Source organism: Cyrtonyx montezumae, unplaced genomic scaffold, assembly GCF_038088225.1.
Source record: "Cyrtonyx montezumae isolate F1298 unplaced genomic scaffold, pur_monq_1.0 scaffold_2, whole genome shotgun sequence".
In the NCBI taxonomy this organism is placed as follows: Eukaryota; Metazoa; Chordata; class Aves; order Galliformes; family Odontophoridae; genus Cyrtonyx; species Cyrtonyx montezumae.
In genome coordinates, this window is record NW_027071936.1 from 25,039,144 (window position 1) to 25,055,204 (window position 16,061).

A 16,061-nucleotide genomic window follows, 5' to 3' on the forward strand; every position below is an offset into this window, starting at 1 on the left:
TGCAGAACAAATCTCTCCACCGCCTCAGCTGCCCTAGGGCCCACAGCCTACACAGAACACCAGGAACATCGTCTGCAGGGTACAGCCTGCTGCAACCCTCATCTCCCACAGCTAGAAAGCCTGTTTGGTCAGCACAGTGCCACCCAGCACTGCCCCTTGACATTATTCCTTCATGAATCATCATGTAAATCACAGATCAGCCTCATTAAGACCTTACAGTCTGGTTGCTTACGGTTTGAAGCGCTTCTCACAAACACACATCAATAGCATGCTGCTTCATGGTATTTCTGCCGGAAAACAAAAACCAACCACTCACTCAGTCTAAGAATACCATAGTGGTTTGAAATACAGCACAGAAGATCAAGATCTCCCAACTGGTCCCACCTGCTAGCTTTATAAAAGACATACATTAATCAGCAGAGATCTCCAGAGGGAACAGTTCAAGCCATGACCCCACAAGGAGAGGGGATTGCCATCCTGTGCAGGGACTTTAACATCTCAGAGAGAGGCATCATTCTGCGGTTGGAGGGAATGAGTCAGGCTAGCCTGGCCTTCACCACACTGAATAACAATTCATCACCAGGTACCAGTATCAGTAACTGTGAAACCGACAGATATCAAGAAGAAATACTCTTCTTTTAGCCTTACATTTGACTGCTGTACTCAAGAAACCAAGACTAGCAAGCGTCTTGCACTTGCCATGGGCTTGAAATTTGTTCTCTTCTCTAACGTACAACTAAAAGGGGAAAAAATATTTTAAGTAAGGATCAATGTTCCCATAGCACCAGCAGTGGAAAGAAGGGAAGATGAAATAGCCTGCAGAGAGACTGAATGAAGACCAAATGACTTCTGAGCCTCCTACAGCCACAGAGCAGGGGGATGAGTTCGTGTAGCAACACTCAAGCACATAAGAAAACAAGAGGTAAAATTGCTTTCAGGTCTGCAAGCTTCAGGGAAGTGTTCCACTTGGATAGCCTTACACCAGCATATTTCAAGGATGCAGACCCTACTATTTCTACTTTCCTGCTTCCAGAGACAAACAAGGCTTTGGCAAGTTTGCTGCCTGCATCCCTACCCCTCCGATATTTGCGGCACCAACTCTCAGTTCACCAAGCAGTAACTCAAGGCAAGATCTGTTTGCAGCCTCAGGAAAGTGATTTGGTCTCCTTCCTTGCATTTCAAGTGGAGTACTCCACAGCTATTTGACAGCAAAGGTACATGCATTTTCATTTACTTTCTTTTTGTATCTACAGATGTTCTATCCAAAAATACTGGCAAACAATAGGATTTCATTGTTATTATTACTGCAGAAGCTCATCAGACATCTGCACAACACCCTACAAGTAACCACATCTTGCACAACTATTCCTCAGAGCACCCCTCAATAGCAGTCCTGTCTTCCTATACTATTTCATTCCTTAAGTACAGATCATCTTTTCATAATCAAAATACAGAAGGAGCACACAGACACTTATAAAAACATTATCATCTTACAGGCATAGAACCTGGAATGTTGACTTGAATTGATGGATGCTCAATTCTGTGAGCAGAGAGACGCAGCCAAATCATCATTACTGTAATTCACCAAGCAACATGCAGAATTAATAAAATATTTTCTCAAAATGCCCAAATTAGCACTGCCTCTGATTTTTTCCTAGTAGTATCTTTTCACTTCAACTTCTATCATTTTCAAAACTTGAGTCTTAATCTGGACCTTCTAATACATTAAGTATGTTGCTGACATGAACCACGATAAAAACTGAAGCCCTGCACAGGGTATTCAACACAGAAATACATCTATTCTCTCAGTGGACTGTTTGATATCAGTACTAGGGGGGCATGCATTGAAGCTTAAAACAAATGAAGCTACTAGCCGCTCAGACTACTATTGTAGTTGCAAAGATAAAAGTAATTGTTTCTTTCGAGACTAGAAGTTTGTCTTGACACACCAGGAAACTCCAGAAGTGCCAAAATACATGGTTCCTTTTGGCAAATGAAAATATGTTTCCATGACATATTGTTAATGCACATAATGTAGACATTGCTGAATATCTACTGTAGTTTCTACTTGTAGTTTCACAGCTCATTCAGACTATGCACCCGGGGCATAATTTACCTTCAGCCCCACAGAGTCCTGTCAAGAGCTATTTCTGTTTAAGCTCATGCTCTAGCTGCAGTGCTGAAGTGGAGAAACCTATTGCTCCTGTGCCTTTTAAAATGGGGTAGAAATAAACAATGGCCTCACATGTAACCCCTGTGACACAAGCTACATCTTCCCTAAATGCAAAACTGGCATACACGTGTATTGATAGTGGAAGATATATACCACAAACTTGACACTGAAGTTTGCTTTAATCCACAGACTTTTAAAGATGTCAATGCCATTACGTCCCAAACTCTTACATACAGCAGATGGCATTCAGTGTGGCACAAGTGGGCTGCAGACAGGAGCTTGCTCAAATGTACATTAATGCTAACTTTACCTATGAAGCAAGTACATCAGATCACACGCACGCTGAGCAGTGACAAATACAAGCAGTCCGCTTCTGAAGTAGAAAGAGCAACTGAAAATCTTTTGTTTCCAGTCTATTTTGTATATCACATTTCAGTCACACCATAGTGATGCAAAGAATCATTTAGAGCAATTGTGCAGCATTTATGAAATCAATGCCTCTGGGAACAGATGACTGGAAATTAAGTGGAACTGCTTTGCAGGAAAGTCCATGAAATCTCCAAGTGTTCAGAAGTTTTCAGAAATGCTCCATCCACCACTAGTTTCCAAAATAGATCTGAGCAAGTCAATAGCATTCAGAAAGCAGGCAATAGTACTACCACTACTCCTGGAAATACACACACTTTTAGCCTATATTCTGTACTCACAGCTATAAAAGGGAACTGAGATAGCAGGCTCCATATACACAGATTTATGACAGTTTATGTTTCAGTATGCTTCGGAGTTAAGCACCCAAGCCATAAAAGTGGAGTAACTTGTCTATTCTTCACATACTACATGCTTCAGAGAAGACACCTAGGAAGGGCTTTTTTTCCTCTTTTAAGCAACCTTTTTATCTAGATTTAATTTCCTTAGCTTTAAAAGCAGATGGGACAAACTCAGTGGCTTCCTCCAGCATTGTTCAGTAGTCATGACAACAGAAGCAGGAAAAAAAACAGTTAAAAGGTATATCATATGCATTGACCTGTAGGGTACAGAGCTTGACAGCAGATTTTATGATGCCAGTACAACAGCTTGATGGCATGACCCACCATGTCATTTCACAGGGCTGTAGGACTGGGAATGGTTTGGGTGGCTTTTTGTTTCAGCTTTCAACTGTGAGCACATCATGTCTGTGAACCATGATAGTTTCTGCTCAGGATAAGAAGCATATATTGCCCCAGAACCAGCACTATTAACCTTCACTGACTTAGCTTCCTTGGCTCACTGACTCCATACATTTCCAAGGGTCAGCTAAAAAAGCTCTAGCTTGAATATGGTTCAGCTTCCTTCAGAGGTCATAAGCAAGACAGAGCACAGCAATGTGTCCACACACAGAGGAGTGGCTCCCTACCAAATACATATTCAAGATCCTGCTCTGTTAATAAGGACAGCAATGCTGTCAGATCTTCAATAGGAAGTGAATAGCTGGTGCCCCTTTGATTTAACTGCCACCCAGCTTCCTTTAAAAAGATATCAGAGCCACAATTAGTTCAGCCAGCAGCATCAGCAGTGTCCTTGAGGTCCTGTGCTCCTGACAGCTAATGAAGAGGCACTGTTGGCTGTCAGCACACACAGGGGGAGGCATTCATCTTCATGGCAGCACCAATTAAATCCACCAGGGTCATAGCAGGAGGAGACAGGAATCCAGTACAGGGAACAAGTCAGACCCAACCACTTTTAGACTCAGTCTGAGCTTCATATGCTACAGAGAAGGGAATCAGTGCTGCACTATCCATGTTTGTGGTGAAGGGAACACAGAGCACCTGTGTGACAAACTGCAGTGAGAGTTCCTTTCTGCACAGTTTCCTCCTGAAGCCAAATAGAGAAAATGTGCTCTGAGCATTGTGTTCCCAACCTTTTCCGTGCATTCAGGAAAGCTACCTGCAGTACACAGGGACGTATCCTTACCTTGGACATGACATTTAATCCTAAGAAGATGAGGCAGGAAACTCTAGCCCCTTATTCCTCAAAAGGCTACATATCTTTAGCAAGGTGGAGGTGAATGGAGGAGAGGGAATGGCCTGACATTTTGCCTGAGGAGGTTCAGGTTGGACATTAAGAAAAAATCCTTCTCAGAAAGAGTGGTGAAACACTAGCACAGGCTGTCCAGGTAGTTGGTGGAGTCACTGTCCACGAGGAACTTCAAGAACTGTGTGGACATGGCACTGAGGGACATGTGGGCATGGTGGGGATAGACTGACCATTAGACTTGGTCATAGTGGTATTCTCCAAACTTATGACTATGATTATGAGAAACAAGCAGCTTTTTTCAAACAAGGGCTAATAACCCTCTGAAGTATTTCCATCCCTAAGACATGAGGATACATCATGATTGACAAAAAAAATCATCTAACTAGCAGTTTCATCTAACAATTTTGCCTCTTTAATTTCTCCATGTATAATTCAAACTTTGTAATCCCACAAAAATCCTGTAGTATGACCTCTAGAACTGTCAAGTATTTACACCGGAAGAGAATAGTATTGATATAGAGGCTGCAAAAAGTGTTTGTGCCATACAGCAAGCTAAAACAATTTTCAAGCGCCTTATTAACAGCAGCATTTCTTACAAACAGCAGCATTTTCTTAGAAGAACTGCATCCTTCTTATACACATTACAGAAGAAAACTGTATAGTGCTTTCAAGCATTAAAATATATGTATTGCAGATAAACAAATTAAGACAATCCATTTAAAAAAAATCAACATCCAACCTAAGGTACATGAAGGCATTGCAAAGAAAATTCCTTGTTTATTCAAAAGAAAAAAACATGTTTATTTGTAATGCCTTTTTTGTCCCTTAGGAAAAACAAGTGAACTCATGAAATCTACACATTCCAGGCCTTAAGGAACTCTTGATAAAAAACACTAGGTAGCAAGAAACATCTTCTGCAGCATTCCCATTGCAGCTGCTTAAAAACTCATGGTGAAATTCTCAAAGGGCTTAACTTGCCAAACACTGTATCAACAAGAAGCCAGTGAGTTCTTAACTTCACAATGCACCAGCAGATGCATATCTTCTCCTCCCTCCCAAAGCACAGGTGGAGGCTAAGGGGCCTGTTTACCAACAGCAAGCTCAGGGACATAGGCATGTGGAGTGCAGCTCCCTTTTGCCCACTGCCAGCCACAAGCACAAAAACCTGAGCCATCTAAGATGACTCAAAGAGAAAACAGATTCTATATAAATGAAACAACATTTGGAACTGGAAAAAAAATCAGCAGTTATTAACTATGAAGGATGAAAGCCTGCTGCAGCAGTAGAAGCAAGAAAGTTTATTATCCAACCTTTCACATATAGGAAGCTAACAGAAAGAAAATCAAACTTGAAAACCACTTCACACTCCCTATCAGAACACTCAGCCTTCAGAAAGCTTCATTTGCCAGATGGTATGCAATTAAAAAAAAAAGATGATGATGACAGAAAGGAAGAAAAAAGGCCTGTGGACACCTCTTTTTTCTGACTAATAAAAAAATCATGTTAATGATTTCAAAGTTCTGGAATTAATATTTCACTCCCTTGCAGAGATTCTCTCATAAAGCTCTGTGCTCTGGGGGAAATGCTCTGTATTCAAAGACTTCCCAGGTCTACAAAGTCCACCTAGAAACCTGATGAAATAGTGCTCACTGCTCTGAGAAAGCACAGCATGAGAATCTCACGCCAGAAGAGAGCCTCAGACATGCTGTGAACAGCAGCAGCTCAAGTTCTCCAAAATAATCTAAAACTACTTAGCAGGGCACTCTCCATAACAGCAGCAGAGAGCACTTCACTAACACCAATTTGTGAAACCTACTGCAGATTTCTAAATTACTTGAAAATAATACTTAAAAGGGAAGCTGGGATGTAAAAGAAGCCAAACGTTTGAACAATATCACTGAAGAAAATACCACTTGTGTCAAAACTGAAGCAGACTTGCACACAACAGTCGACTGAAACAGGTTTTGTTTAACATTCTGTCCAGTTAAAGGATTTGAAAAAGTAGCTGAAACATTTTAAGCCCACGTCCCATTTCAGTATATATCCGTTATTTCCTTCTACTTGAAGAAGCAGAAGCCATTCTTGAAGCAATTCATTAGGCCTCTTTTCAATTACTACCACAAAGGGAGCTAACACCTTTCTACCCACCCCCATCGATGAACTCAAACTGTTTTCTGAAAATCTGTTTGTGCAGGATCTGTGCAGAGTTCATCTACACAGAAGTGGAAGTGGTGTGATGTTCTCCAGCAATATGCTTGGACTTACCTTATTCACTCTGTATGCCACAGTAAGCTGACATTGCTATAGCAACATACAAGCTTAAGTATTTTTCTCTGAAGTTACTTAGTCTTATTCAGGCAAATGATTTCCCCATTTGTCCCCAGTCAAGTGACTTTGGAACTCATCACTACTTCTGCAGTAGTACAAAATCATCCACATGTTGAACTGCTATACTTTGCCAGCAGTTAAAGTCACAGCACAATTATACCAGCTTTAAAAGCAAAAGATCCTATAAAAAAACAAGAATGTTTGGAAACACGTTTTAGTTTAAACAACTCTAACAATATATTAATATTTGTTGTGTTCTTCATTCAATAAACATCTCTTCCACCATCTCTTCCCTGTCCCAGACCGCACTGAAACTGGTGCTTCATGTGTGCACCAAGACACCATGGTTAAAATCCCAGAGGTTGCTATGTGCAGCTTGGAAAGCCACCGGCCCTCACAACAAGGCTCTCCATATTGCTCTCACCCAATCTGCCTTCAGATAACAGCATCTGGGAACCCAGAGAACCCCAGAACACATGCAGCCTTGCATGAAAATGCACGGAGAAAACTGAGCTCCCCACATCTCATAAGGACTGACTTGAGTTTTACAAAGTGCCTCCTCCTGAAATCAACAGGGACTTTTCACTTCCATCTCGTGCAGCCACTCACTACTGAGTTCCTATTCAGGAGCCATCTCTAAAACCTAAAGGAACATGCTCCTCCTCTAAGCACGAGAGGCTATTACTAACCAGAAGTCACTAGTCACCTCATGACCACACAGACTCTGGAGCAGATCAGGAGGCAATTTCACTTCTGTAAAACAACCTTATCAGTACAGTGAAAAAAAGGGAACAACTTTAAGCATTAAACAATGCCATGAATTAAGGAATGAACAGAATGTTTTGAATTTGCATTTTCAAAACATCTGTATTGCAGTTAGTGTACCAAGAAAACTGCAAGATGTTTGTCTCCACACTCATTTATTTCATTCATTCTCAGACAGCCACATATAGAGAACTAGTTTCATAGCATAAACCAACTCCCACATGCATTCCCAAAATAGTTTGCATGTATTACCAACAAACAAACAAGTTTCAGGCCGCCCCCAGATGAGACAGACAATAAGAGGACTTATCACTACTGCCTTCAGGATCATAGAACAGTTCCAATAAGTGAACCTCAGTGCCACACATTTCACACAAGGTGCAGTTAGGCTGACATAATTAAAAACCCTGCAAACATCTTGCTGCTGCATAGCTGTTCTCTCATACAAAAGTGAACAAAGGTTAAAGAAAATCTTGTCTGCAATATATTTTCCCCAATTACATCCAATAAACTACATCCAGTTGTCACTGCCTGCCTCTAAAACTGACTTTTCTGAGTCGGTACAAGCATCCTGATGACAAACTCTGTTGCAAAATGCTGATGCTGCTGACCTTGCAGAGCAATAGCAACAACAGGAGGAAAACTTGTTTCATCTTCATTTGACATCTACTGACAACATTCCCACAGGCACCGATCTGTCTTCCTGGTCAGCCCAGGTCTCAATTTCTGTTTCAACTCCCTTAAAACAAACTTTTTTCCTTATGGTGTCAGGAGAACTGCTCTAGCATCAGTTGCTATAGCTGCACAATTACTAGGAATAGAAGTACTAGTACTACCCTAAACACATTCAAAACCTCACACTCAGAGCTAAGCTAACAAAACCAAAAAACACTACCAAATAAATACTGGTGGCAGCCTGTGTTCCAAGTTATTTAACCTGAAGATATTACCTGAAAAAACAGTTCAGTTGAAAATAACTCTTAATGGTTCTCAGTGCAATCAAGACTTTAACTAACACCAGACCTGCAAAGTTACCAACAGGTTTACTTTAGTACACATAAAAGAGAATCCAGTTTAAAATATGATCAACTCAAGCTGGTATGAGTAGTAGAGAAACTTCACAAACATATACCACGCTTGTTTACTTGGCATACTTTCCATTCATTGCACACAGCCTTCATAAACGAATTCCTCACTAAATATTTAAAAAGAAAAATAAAAGCACTCTGTGTAGAGCTGTGTCTGCAAATTCCACTTTGCTCTGCTCCTCCTTATCTTCCGAGTGACTGCTCTCTTCACTCTGGAAGTGTATTTTGTACTTTTTGTATTTCTACCATATTTAAAAATTGCCATGCTTTTGTCAGGACAGCCAAACTTGTAACTTGACATTCTCCAGTTAAGAACAAGACCATAGCGGTTTGTTTCCATAAATGTTATCCTCAATTTATCCTTTTAAATAGCTATGATTGGAAAGTACACTAGCAGGTAATATGAGAATTAAGAGAACATATTGAATAAACACAGTGATCCAAATAGTTGCAGAGACCCTTCACAAATTGCACCAATAATATACACAAGATTACAACTCAGCTGGCAGAACAAAACAAAAAGAAACCACCATGTTAAAAACAAGTTTAAGGTTTCAAAGCAGCAATGTTTGGCAGTATTCAGTCAATTTATCCACCTGCAGGGACAAAGTAGCAGTGTCAATGCTGGTACTGGGGCCATCAGCACACATGCAGTACCAAGAAGCTGTTTGTGCCAAGTTACTGATCTCTCTGTTACCACTGGTGGTTCCATTCTGTAACAACCAATGCTATTTCAAATAATTACAAAACCCCTTCAACCTTTCAGCATTCCACTCAGTGCCACAGCTCCAGCTGCAAAGCAATCATTATTTACACTGACAAAATAAAAACCACGTTTTCCTACATTGCCCAGAGTTATGCAGGGGAAAAAATAATGAATGAAAGTGTTAACAAATTAACCAATTTTTTTCCTTTAATTGAATCATAAATCACCTTCAGCTTCTGTTCTGGCTGAACAGATGCAGCCATTCGTCACTGAGAACACGACTGCAAAGTCTTTACAAGAAGTAGAATATCCTACCTGGAACAACTTCAAAAAGGAATTTTCCTGGGCTCTCTTCATTGCAGGGGTGCTCAATTACTCTGTTGCCAGGCAGAAAGATAGCACCCTAAGGAAGAAAACAACATCACATACACAATCAGAACTGCTGCCTTGCTGGTGGATAGACAAATGATCCTTTTCATTGTGACAGGGGGACATGCACATGCTGTTGCTCTTGTGCAGCTAATTTCTAAAGACTAATAGGGGATTATGCCAAAGCTAACAATCACAGATCATCTTCCTTGACTGAAGCTTTCAATAATGGCTTCAAGTTTCCTTCTATCTCTTCAGTTTTTGGTACTATGAAGACTTTTGTACTGTAGAGCATATTCTGATATCTAGCACTCATTGCTATGACCTTTTCTAAGATCAGAAATATTTGCAAGTACTAGAATGAGAACATGAAATACAAAAAAAGATAGAATACTCTTCTCACCAAAGAACACACCCTACAGGATCACTCCATTCAACCCTATGACACCTTTTACTGAGAGCAGGGGACACTGAGACTGTGTTGGCAGCAGCTGCTCACCCCATGTACAGATGTGTTCTAAAAGCAGCAGGCACCTGGGCCCAGCAGCTCATCTCGAAGACATTTTGCCTCATTCCTGCAACCAGCATTCACTAAGAGCAACTTTCAGCAGCTCGGGAGCTCATGTCTGTGAATACAGAAAATACACTTTGTATAATTATGCACCCTGTTACTCAAACAAAAGCATGAGATTAACACCTAGCCAGCAGCACTATAAACACAAACCAATTTATGAGGCAGTAAATGAAAATTGCACTTAACTTGGCTGCACATTCATTAGCAGCACACATGCTGCAGTCTCATTACAATGCAATGTGATGCTTTCCCATTCTTTGCTATAAAATACTTTCAATATTTACTTCACAGTGAGTTGTCACAATGACAGATTTTTGAGAACACAAGAAGAAAACAGTCATAATATTTATAACTGCATCTCCTTTTCACAGATGCTATATTCCATCTACTAAAAGGTGAAGCCTAATCCCACGTGACAGCTAAATTCATATGAAGGGATCCCAGACAGCAATGCCATATAAGATATTGTGATTTAGAAAGTGTGCTCAAATGATAATTTGATTTTACTATTTTTATATCTATTACCAGGAACACCAAAACATGTGAAATACACTCGTGTGTATATAAATGTGTACACATGCATTTTTTAAATTAAAAAACTGGTAGTCTGAACAACTTGCACCTGGATGCAACAGACCAGTAGGGAAAGTCTAAGAGATCTCTCACTTCTCTGTCTGCATTCACATCCATCTGTCTGCCTTCCCCAACCTGTACTGCTTGGATAACTGAACAGTGCAAGCTAGCTGTGAAGGTTCGGCCAGCCGAAGTTTACTCTTTCCTCTTTAGGCCTTCTTCCTTTATAGAGGAAAGCAGCTCTAAAAGCCTTAACCATCACGCGAGATGCTCATTTGCACATAAAACATGAAGGTGATTTCCAGAGGAAAAACAACATCGTGACTTGGGTATTAGTGCATGTAAGCATTACAAAATTAGCAAGTTTCACGTTGTTACACATCAAGCTCCGCAAATCATGCAAATCAGCAAAATACATCTCAGTACAGACTGCAATGCTCAGGCACTGCTCAGCATATAAAGTGCAGTGTGGAAGTATGGAAGAAGGGACAGGACAGCCACCTCAAGCATACTGTGACAGCTAGACAGCAGGTAATACATCTGCTTCACACGCTGCATGACACAAGACTAGCAAAGCAACCCAGAACTTTGTTGTCTTACTATTGCCAGATGTTTGAGCTCCATTTCCCACAGCAGATTTACTCTTCATCAGCATATAGGAGGCAAAAGAGTTTCCTCAAGGAAGCTCATGGGACAAGGAGCTCCCGTGCTCTCTAAAATGCAGACTAGCAGCTACAAATACCTGACTTTTAATACCTCCAAAGAGATTTTACTTCCAAAGAGATTTTAAGACGCATATAGGTACACAAAGAACTTAACTGTTTTCCTGTCCAAATAAATTTCTTGTACTTATTCTACTCTAGTTCCACAGGGCTTCAACAGTCCTTTCACTTCCTGCCACCTAATACAAAAAGCTACTCAAGAAATCCAGCTGGCAATTCAAAAAAATTTAATTCCCAGAAAGAGCAGTGAGGCACTGGACCAGGCTGCTGAGGGAGGTAGTACAGCCACTGTGCCTGGAGATGTTCAAGAACCATGGAGATGCGGCACTGAAGGACATTATGAGGGTGAGTGAGGGTTGGACACGATGATCTTAGAGGTCTTTTACAACCTGTATTATTCTATCATTCTTTAAGTCCACATTATCAGCAGTCATTCACATCAGGTGATCTGCCTTTCTAACTTACATTGAAGATTAATAAAATTTATTTAACCTTTCCATCAAGTACTGAGTTTATTTATCCCAATTTTCTTCACTTCTTCTATGGGAAACCTACCAGGAATTCACTGGGAGAATTCTTCTTACCCACTTGCCTGCTATCAAAGATCTTCACAAAGCTTATTTCACATTGTCTGCTGCTAGAGGTTGGTTAACCACATCGCAGAAGTACCAGCAATGGTTTTGCACCAGTTTTCCTGCATTTTATACAGGCTGCTGTACCACAACTCTCATCTAACTTGTTGCAATTATATGGTAATAATTTTATAGTAGGGTAGTTCCCACAACTGGGCTTCAAAGCTTTTAACCACAACTCAAGTCAATTGAACATTCTTACTGCTCACAGCCAGCAATACTTTGAACCTACCAAAATGCTCTTCTCCAATTTAAATAGAAAGTAGCTCTTTAAGCGAGTATCTTATTCTCCATGCATCATGCATTTCAAGTCTCTTTGGCACACACTACATAATGAGAAAAGTTTCACTGAATATGAATGTTATGAACTGTCACCGTAAAATGTACAGAATATCAAACTTTCTGCACACATGACAACAACATGACACCAGTAACAAGTTACAGTCACATAGGCTAGTTACTATAAGAGAAGGAAGGAAGCAGATGTTCTGAGTATGTTTTTTTTTTACAGCAAAGAAGCAAACCAATCTCTAGCAGTAGCACTAATACCCATAGGTGATGCAGCCATCACCCTGCAGCTGTTGTAGCCATTTACAGTTTTGCACATGTTTCTGTGAGAAAAACACAAGTGCTGTTGTACTAAAGGCATGCCAAAGAGGGGGGGATATGTAACACCAAAAAAGTCAGGGACAGAGAAAGTGCAAAAGAGTTGGCTACATAAAGTTCAGTCAGTAATCAGCATGCATTCTTCTGGCTTAAATTCCATTGCATTTGACATTTTCTCCTCCCACTATGTTAATACATTATTCCAGTTTGTTGCTGTTGAAGAATGAGAATTGCCATTTAGTTCCCAGAAATGGTCCTAAAGAAAAGTACTGAGAAGACCTTTCCCCCACCCAAAGTTAAAAATCTAAGCTCATTGCTTAATTTTCTGATTGAGAAGCAAACTGACTTCTGAATTCATTGATACAGCATGTACTGTCACCTTAGAACTGAGCACCAAAGCACCTGTTCTAACATAACAGAGAGAGATGTCAATCCGACCAGGATGCAATTACAGTATTTTCAAAGATATTTTTATCTTTCTCTGCTACCATGTATTTCACTTCATGGTTCAGTGCCTCAGAGATATTTTTCCTCAAGAATGAAACAATCTTGCCTTGAACAACCACTACAAAATCTCCATTTTACTCCCCTAGAAAAAGAAAGTCCTCACCAAATAGAGATGTAACACCACAGAAAACTACAATTGCCTAAAAACAGCACCTCACACACACTGTGTGCCTCTGGAGTTTATTTCCACTGTAAGAGCGAGAGACAAGTAGCCATTTCCTGACACATCTCAAACATCTGAAATTATTACAAGCTTTTCTCATTCAACATTTTCAGCACTGACTGTTCCCTTACTGCTGAAAGCAAACCTTAACATGCTGCCTTCCTACCTAAATTCTGCCTGCTATCTTAAGTGGTTTCAGACAGATCTTGGATTAGTACGAAGCAGCTTTCCAATCCAAAGCAGGTTGTCTGCAGCATCTACATAAGCTTTAGCACCTCTGCTTTACCCACACTGTCCCAGCTTCTTCTTAATGAATGAGCTTTTCCAGTTGTACACTACCAGCTTCTGTGAGAAGCACAGTTCCTCCTGCAGTGATTTTGCTTTTCCCTCCCTGGCTCATCACCAAGGGGTAAGAGGCAACAGGTAGGGAGCCTGGGGTGAGCCAGGTCACAAGTAATGTCTCTACTCCCACCTGAGGGGGTAATTAGGACAAAGTTTAAGGACTGAGGAGTTCATGCTAAGCTCATTCCCCAGCATGTAATTAGATGTATGCATGAAAGTTTCAATCAAATTCAGTTTCATTACGCTCATTAGATTTTGCTCAGTAGACATTAGTTTGGCTGGATGTTAAACTACTGTATAGGACAGGTAATTATGGAAAAGCCTTACCTCTAGTAGACCCTTCCTGCAAGTAGAAATCTAGCTTAATATTAGTAAAGAGTCATCCTCTCACTGTTAGTTTTACCTCCAAAGAAAATCCATTAAAGCACTATGCTTTTCTTGCATCAGAACACTGAGTATCAAGGCTCGTTATATAGACTTCTCTTGCAAAGAAAAATTTACTGATTTCTAGTATTAGGAATGCATAGGCCAAATGAATGATTTTATTGCCTAATTTGCTATTACCTGCCTGGTAGGAGAAAAATTTGAAGTGTGGCCTCACATGTATATGTGGAGCTCTCCAGTGACAGCCTTGACAGAAACAGCAGCACTGAGAGGTAATGCAGCATATGTGATTAAGGAGACTAAAACCAAGTCAGTCCTCAAATTCTGACCCAACTATTTTTCAAGATAGGATTTAGAGGCAGAAAAAAAAAAAGAGGGGGTGCTTTTAAACTGAATTTTCTATGCCATCTTGATCTACCTTCTTTTGAAAAGGTGGGGAAGCATGCCAGGGTAAAGCAGAGAATTTATTAACTCCCCTTGTCTGAATGCCCACAACTGACTGAAAGGATCATGTCCACAATGGAAAGAAAAACATTTAAAATTACCAGAATGCTACTGTTCATCAAGTGCTTTACGTCTTCACACTGTGGGAAGATTAATTTAGAGAAAACAATCTAAGAATCTGTCAAAACACTACAATATCATCAAAAAACAGAAAATAAAAATAAACCACTGCATCATTACAGATGGTTTTCAGAGCAGTTTGTCAAGACATGCCTCACCACAAGAGGTACCAAATGAGAATCAGAGCACCAAAAAGGGAAAACACTACCCAGGGAGACAAAAGAACATTTAGAGAACACATGGAAGCTGTGTGACCATGCTGGTTCACCACCAGGAGAAAACTTCTACTGCCACTTAGAGACAGTTACACTAACAAACAGCCAGAAAAGCTACAGCAAAACAGTGACTAAAACCATGGACAGGTACTCGCTGCAGCAAGGTCCAAGCTCTGCTGGCCCTCAGAAATAATGTAACATCTCCAAGATTTTCTCACCTAGGAGCAGCATCCATTCTTCATATTTGCTCTTAAGGTAAGACAAAAAGAAGCACAGAACAGCCACCATGCTCATGTTAGCTCATACTACTCCGTTCTTGTACAGCCTACTCAAAAGACAAATTTGATTTCTAAACTGAAAAATTGAAAAATAGTTTTTAACTATACAGAAACTACCTCCATTGCTTAAGTCCAGTGTGAACAGGACAATAAAAGAGCTTGACAAATATCAGCACCACAGTCCTCCAAATTCACAGTAAGGCATGTATCTATGATTCAGATTAATTTGTTTGGGGTTTGTTTGTTTTATGGATGTCCATGCTGACTTTTAGAGGTGAAATAATTTATTCCTACACACACATCTCACTTCTGAGAAAGCTATATACTGCCATGCATCCCGCTTGCGGAAAAAGTGCTTCCAGGTCAGTAAGTAATAGAGGTTGAAATTACAACAGATTGCCTCATTAAAATTTTACAGCAAGTGCTAAGAACAGCAGCAGAAACTTGAAAATGAGAACATGATCCGACTAACCCCATTTCCTCTCATTCCTCTGCAAATATTCTTTTTACCTTTTGACTATCAAGAACATTCCAGAGGAGTTTATCTACCCTCTACATGCTATCATTTTTCAGTTTTTCATTAAAGAACAAACCAGTTTCATGTGAAAAAAAAATACAAGGAATTGACAGCAAGAATACACCTTTTTCTTGCAAGTTCTGTCGTGTGAGTTTTTAATGCCTGCACTGTTTACTGTTTTAACATCTATACATTGTTTATATTTTGGCTATATAATAAATACTTTATAAGCACAGCTTACATACTGCAGCTATAGCACAGAATTTATACATTTCATTTGGCTTCCTAGCATCTGGTGTAACATCCTCCCTTAGACAAGGGCCAACTAAGCACAAAATTAGCAACAAACCTATCTCAGGGAACTAAGGGTTGTGTCTTGGGGAAAAAAAAATTCCCCAAGACACTCTTGAAAAAGTTATCCAAGATTATCCTGTCTCATTATAGGACTGACTTCAGTGGAAACAAATTACTTCCATCATATGGAAGTTTCACTGAGTAACACTGGAGGTGGTACATTATAACTAACCATACAGGAGTTTACT

General features: G+C 40.1%; 1 protein-coding gene across 2 annotated transcripts in view; it reads right to left on the reverse strand.

Annotated features, from left to right (window-relative positions):
• The window catches only part of ARHGAP24 (Rho GTPase activating protein 24), a 155,594-nt gene that overhangs the window by 91,984 nt on the left and 47,549 nt on the right, over positions 1 to 16,061 (reverse strand). For both annotated transcript variants that reach the window (XM_065736664.1, XM_065736669.1), the window contains exon 3: positions 9,389 to 9,476. In XM_065736664.1, coding sequence (XP_065592736.1) covers positions 9,389 to 9,476 — 88 coding nt within the window. The remainder of the gene's footprint in view (positions 1 to 9,388; positions 9,477 to 16,061) is intronic.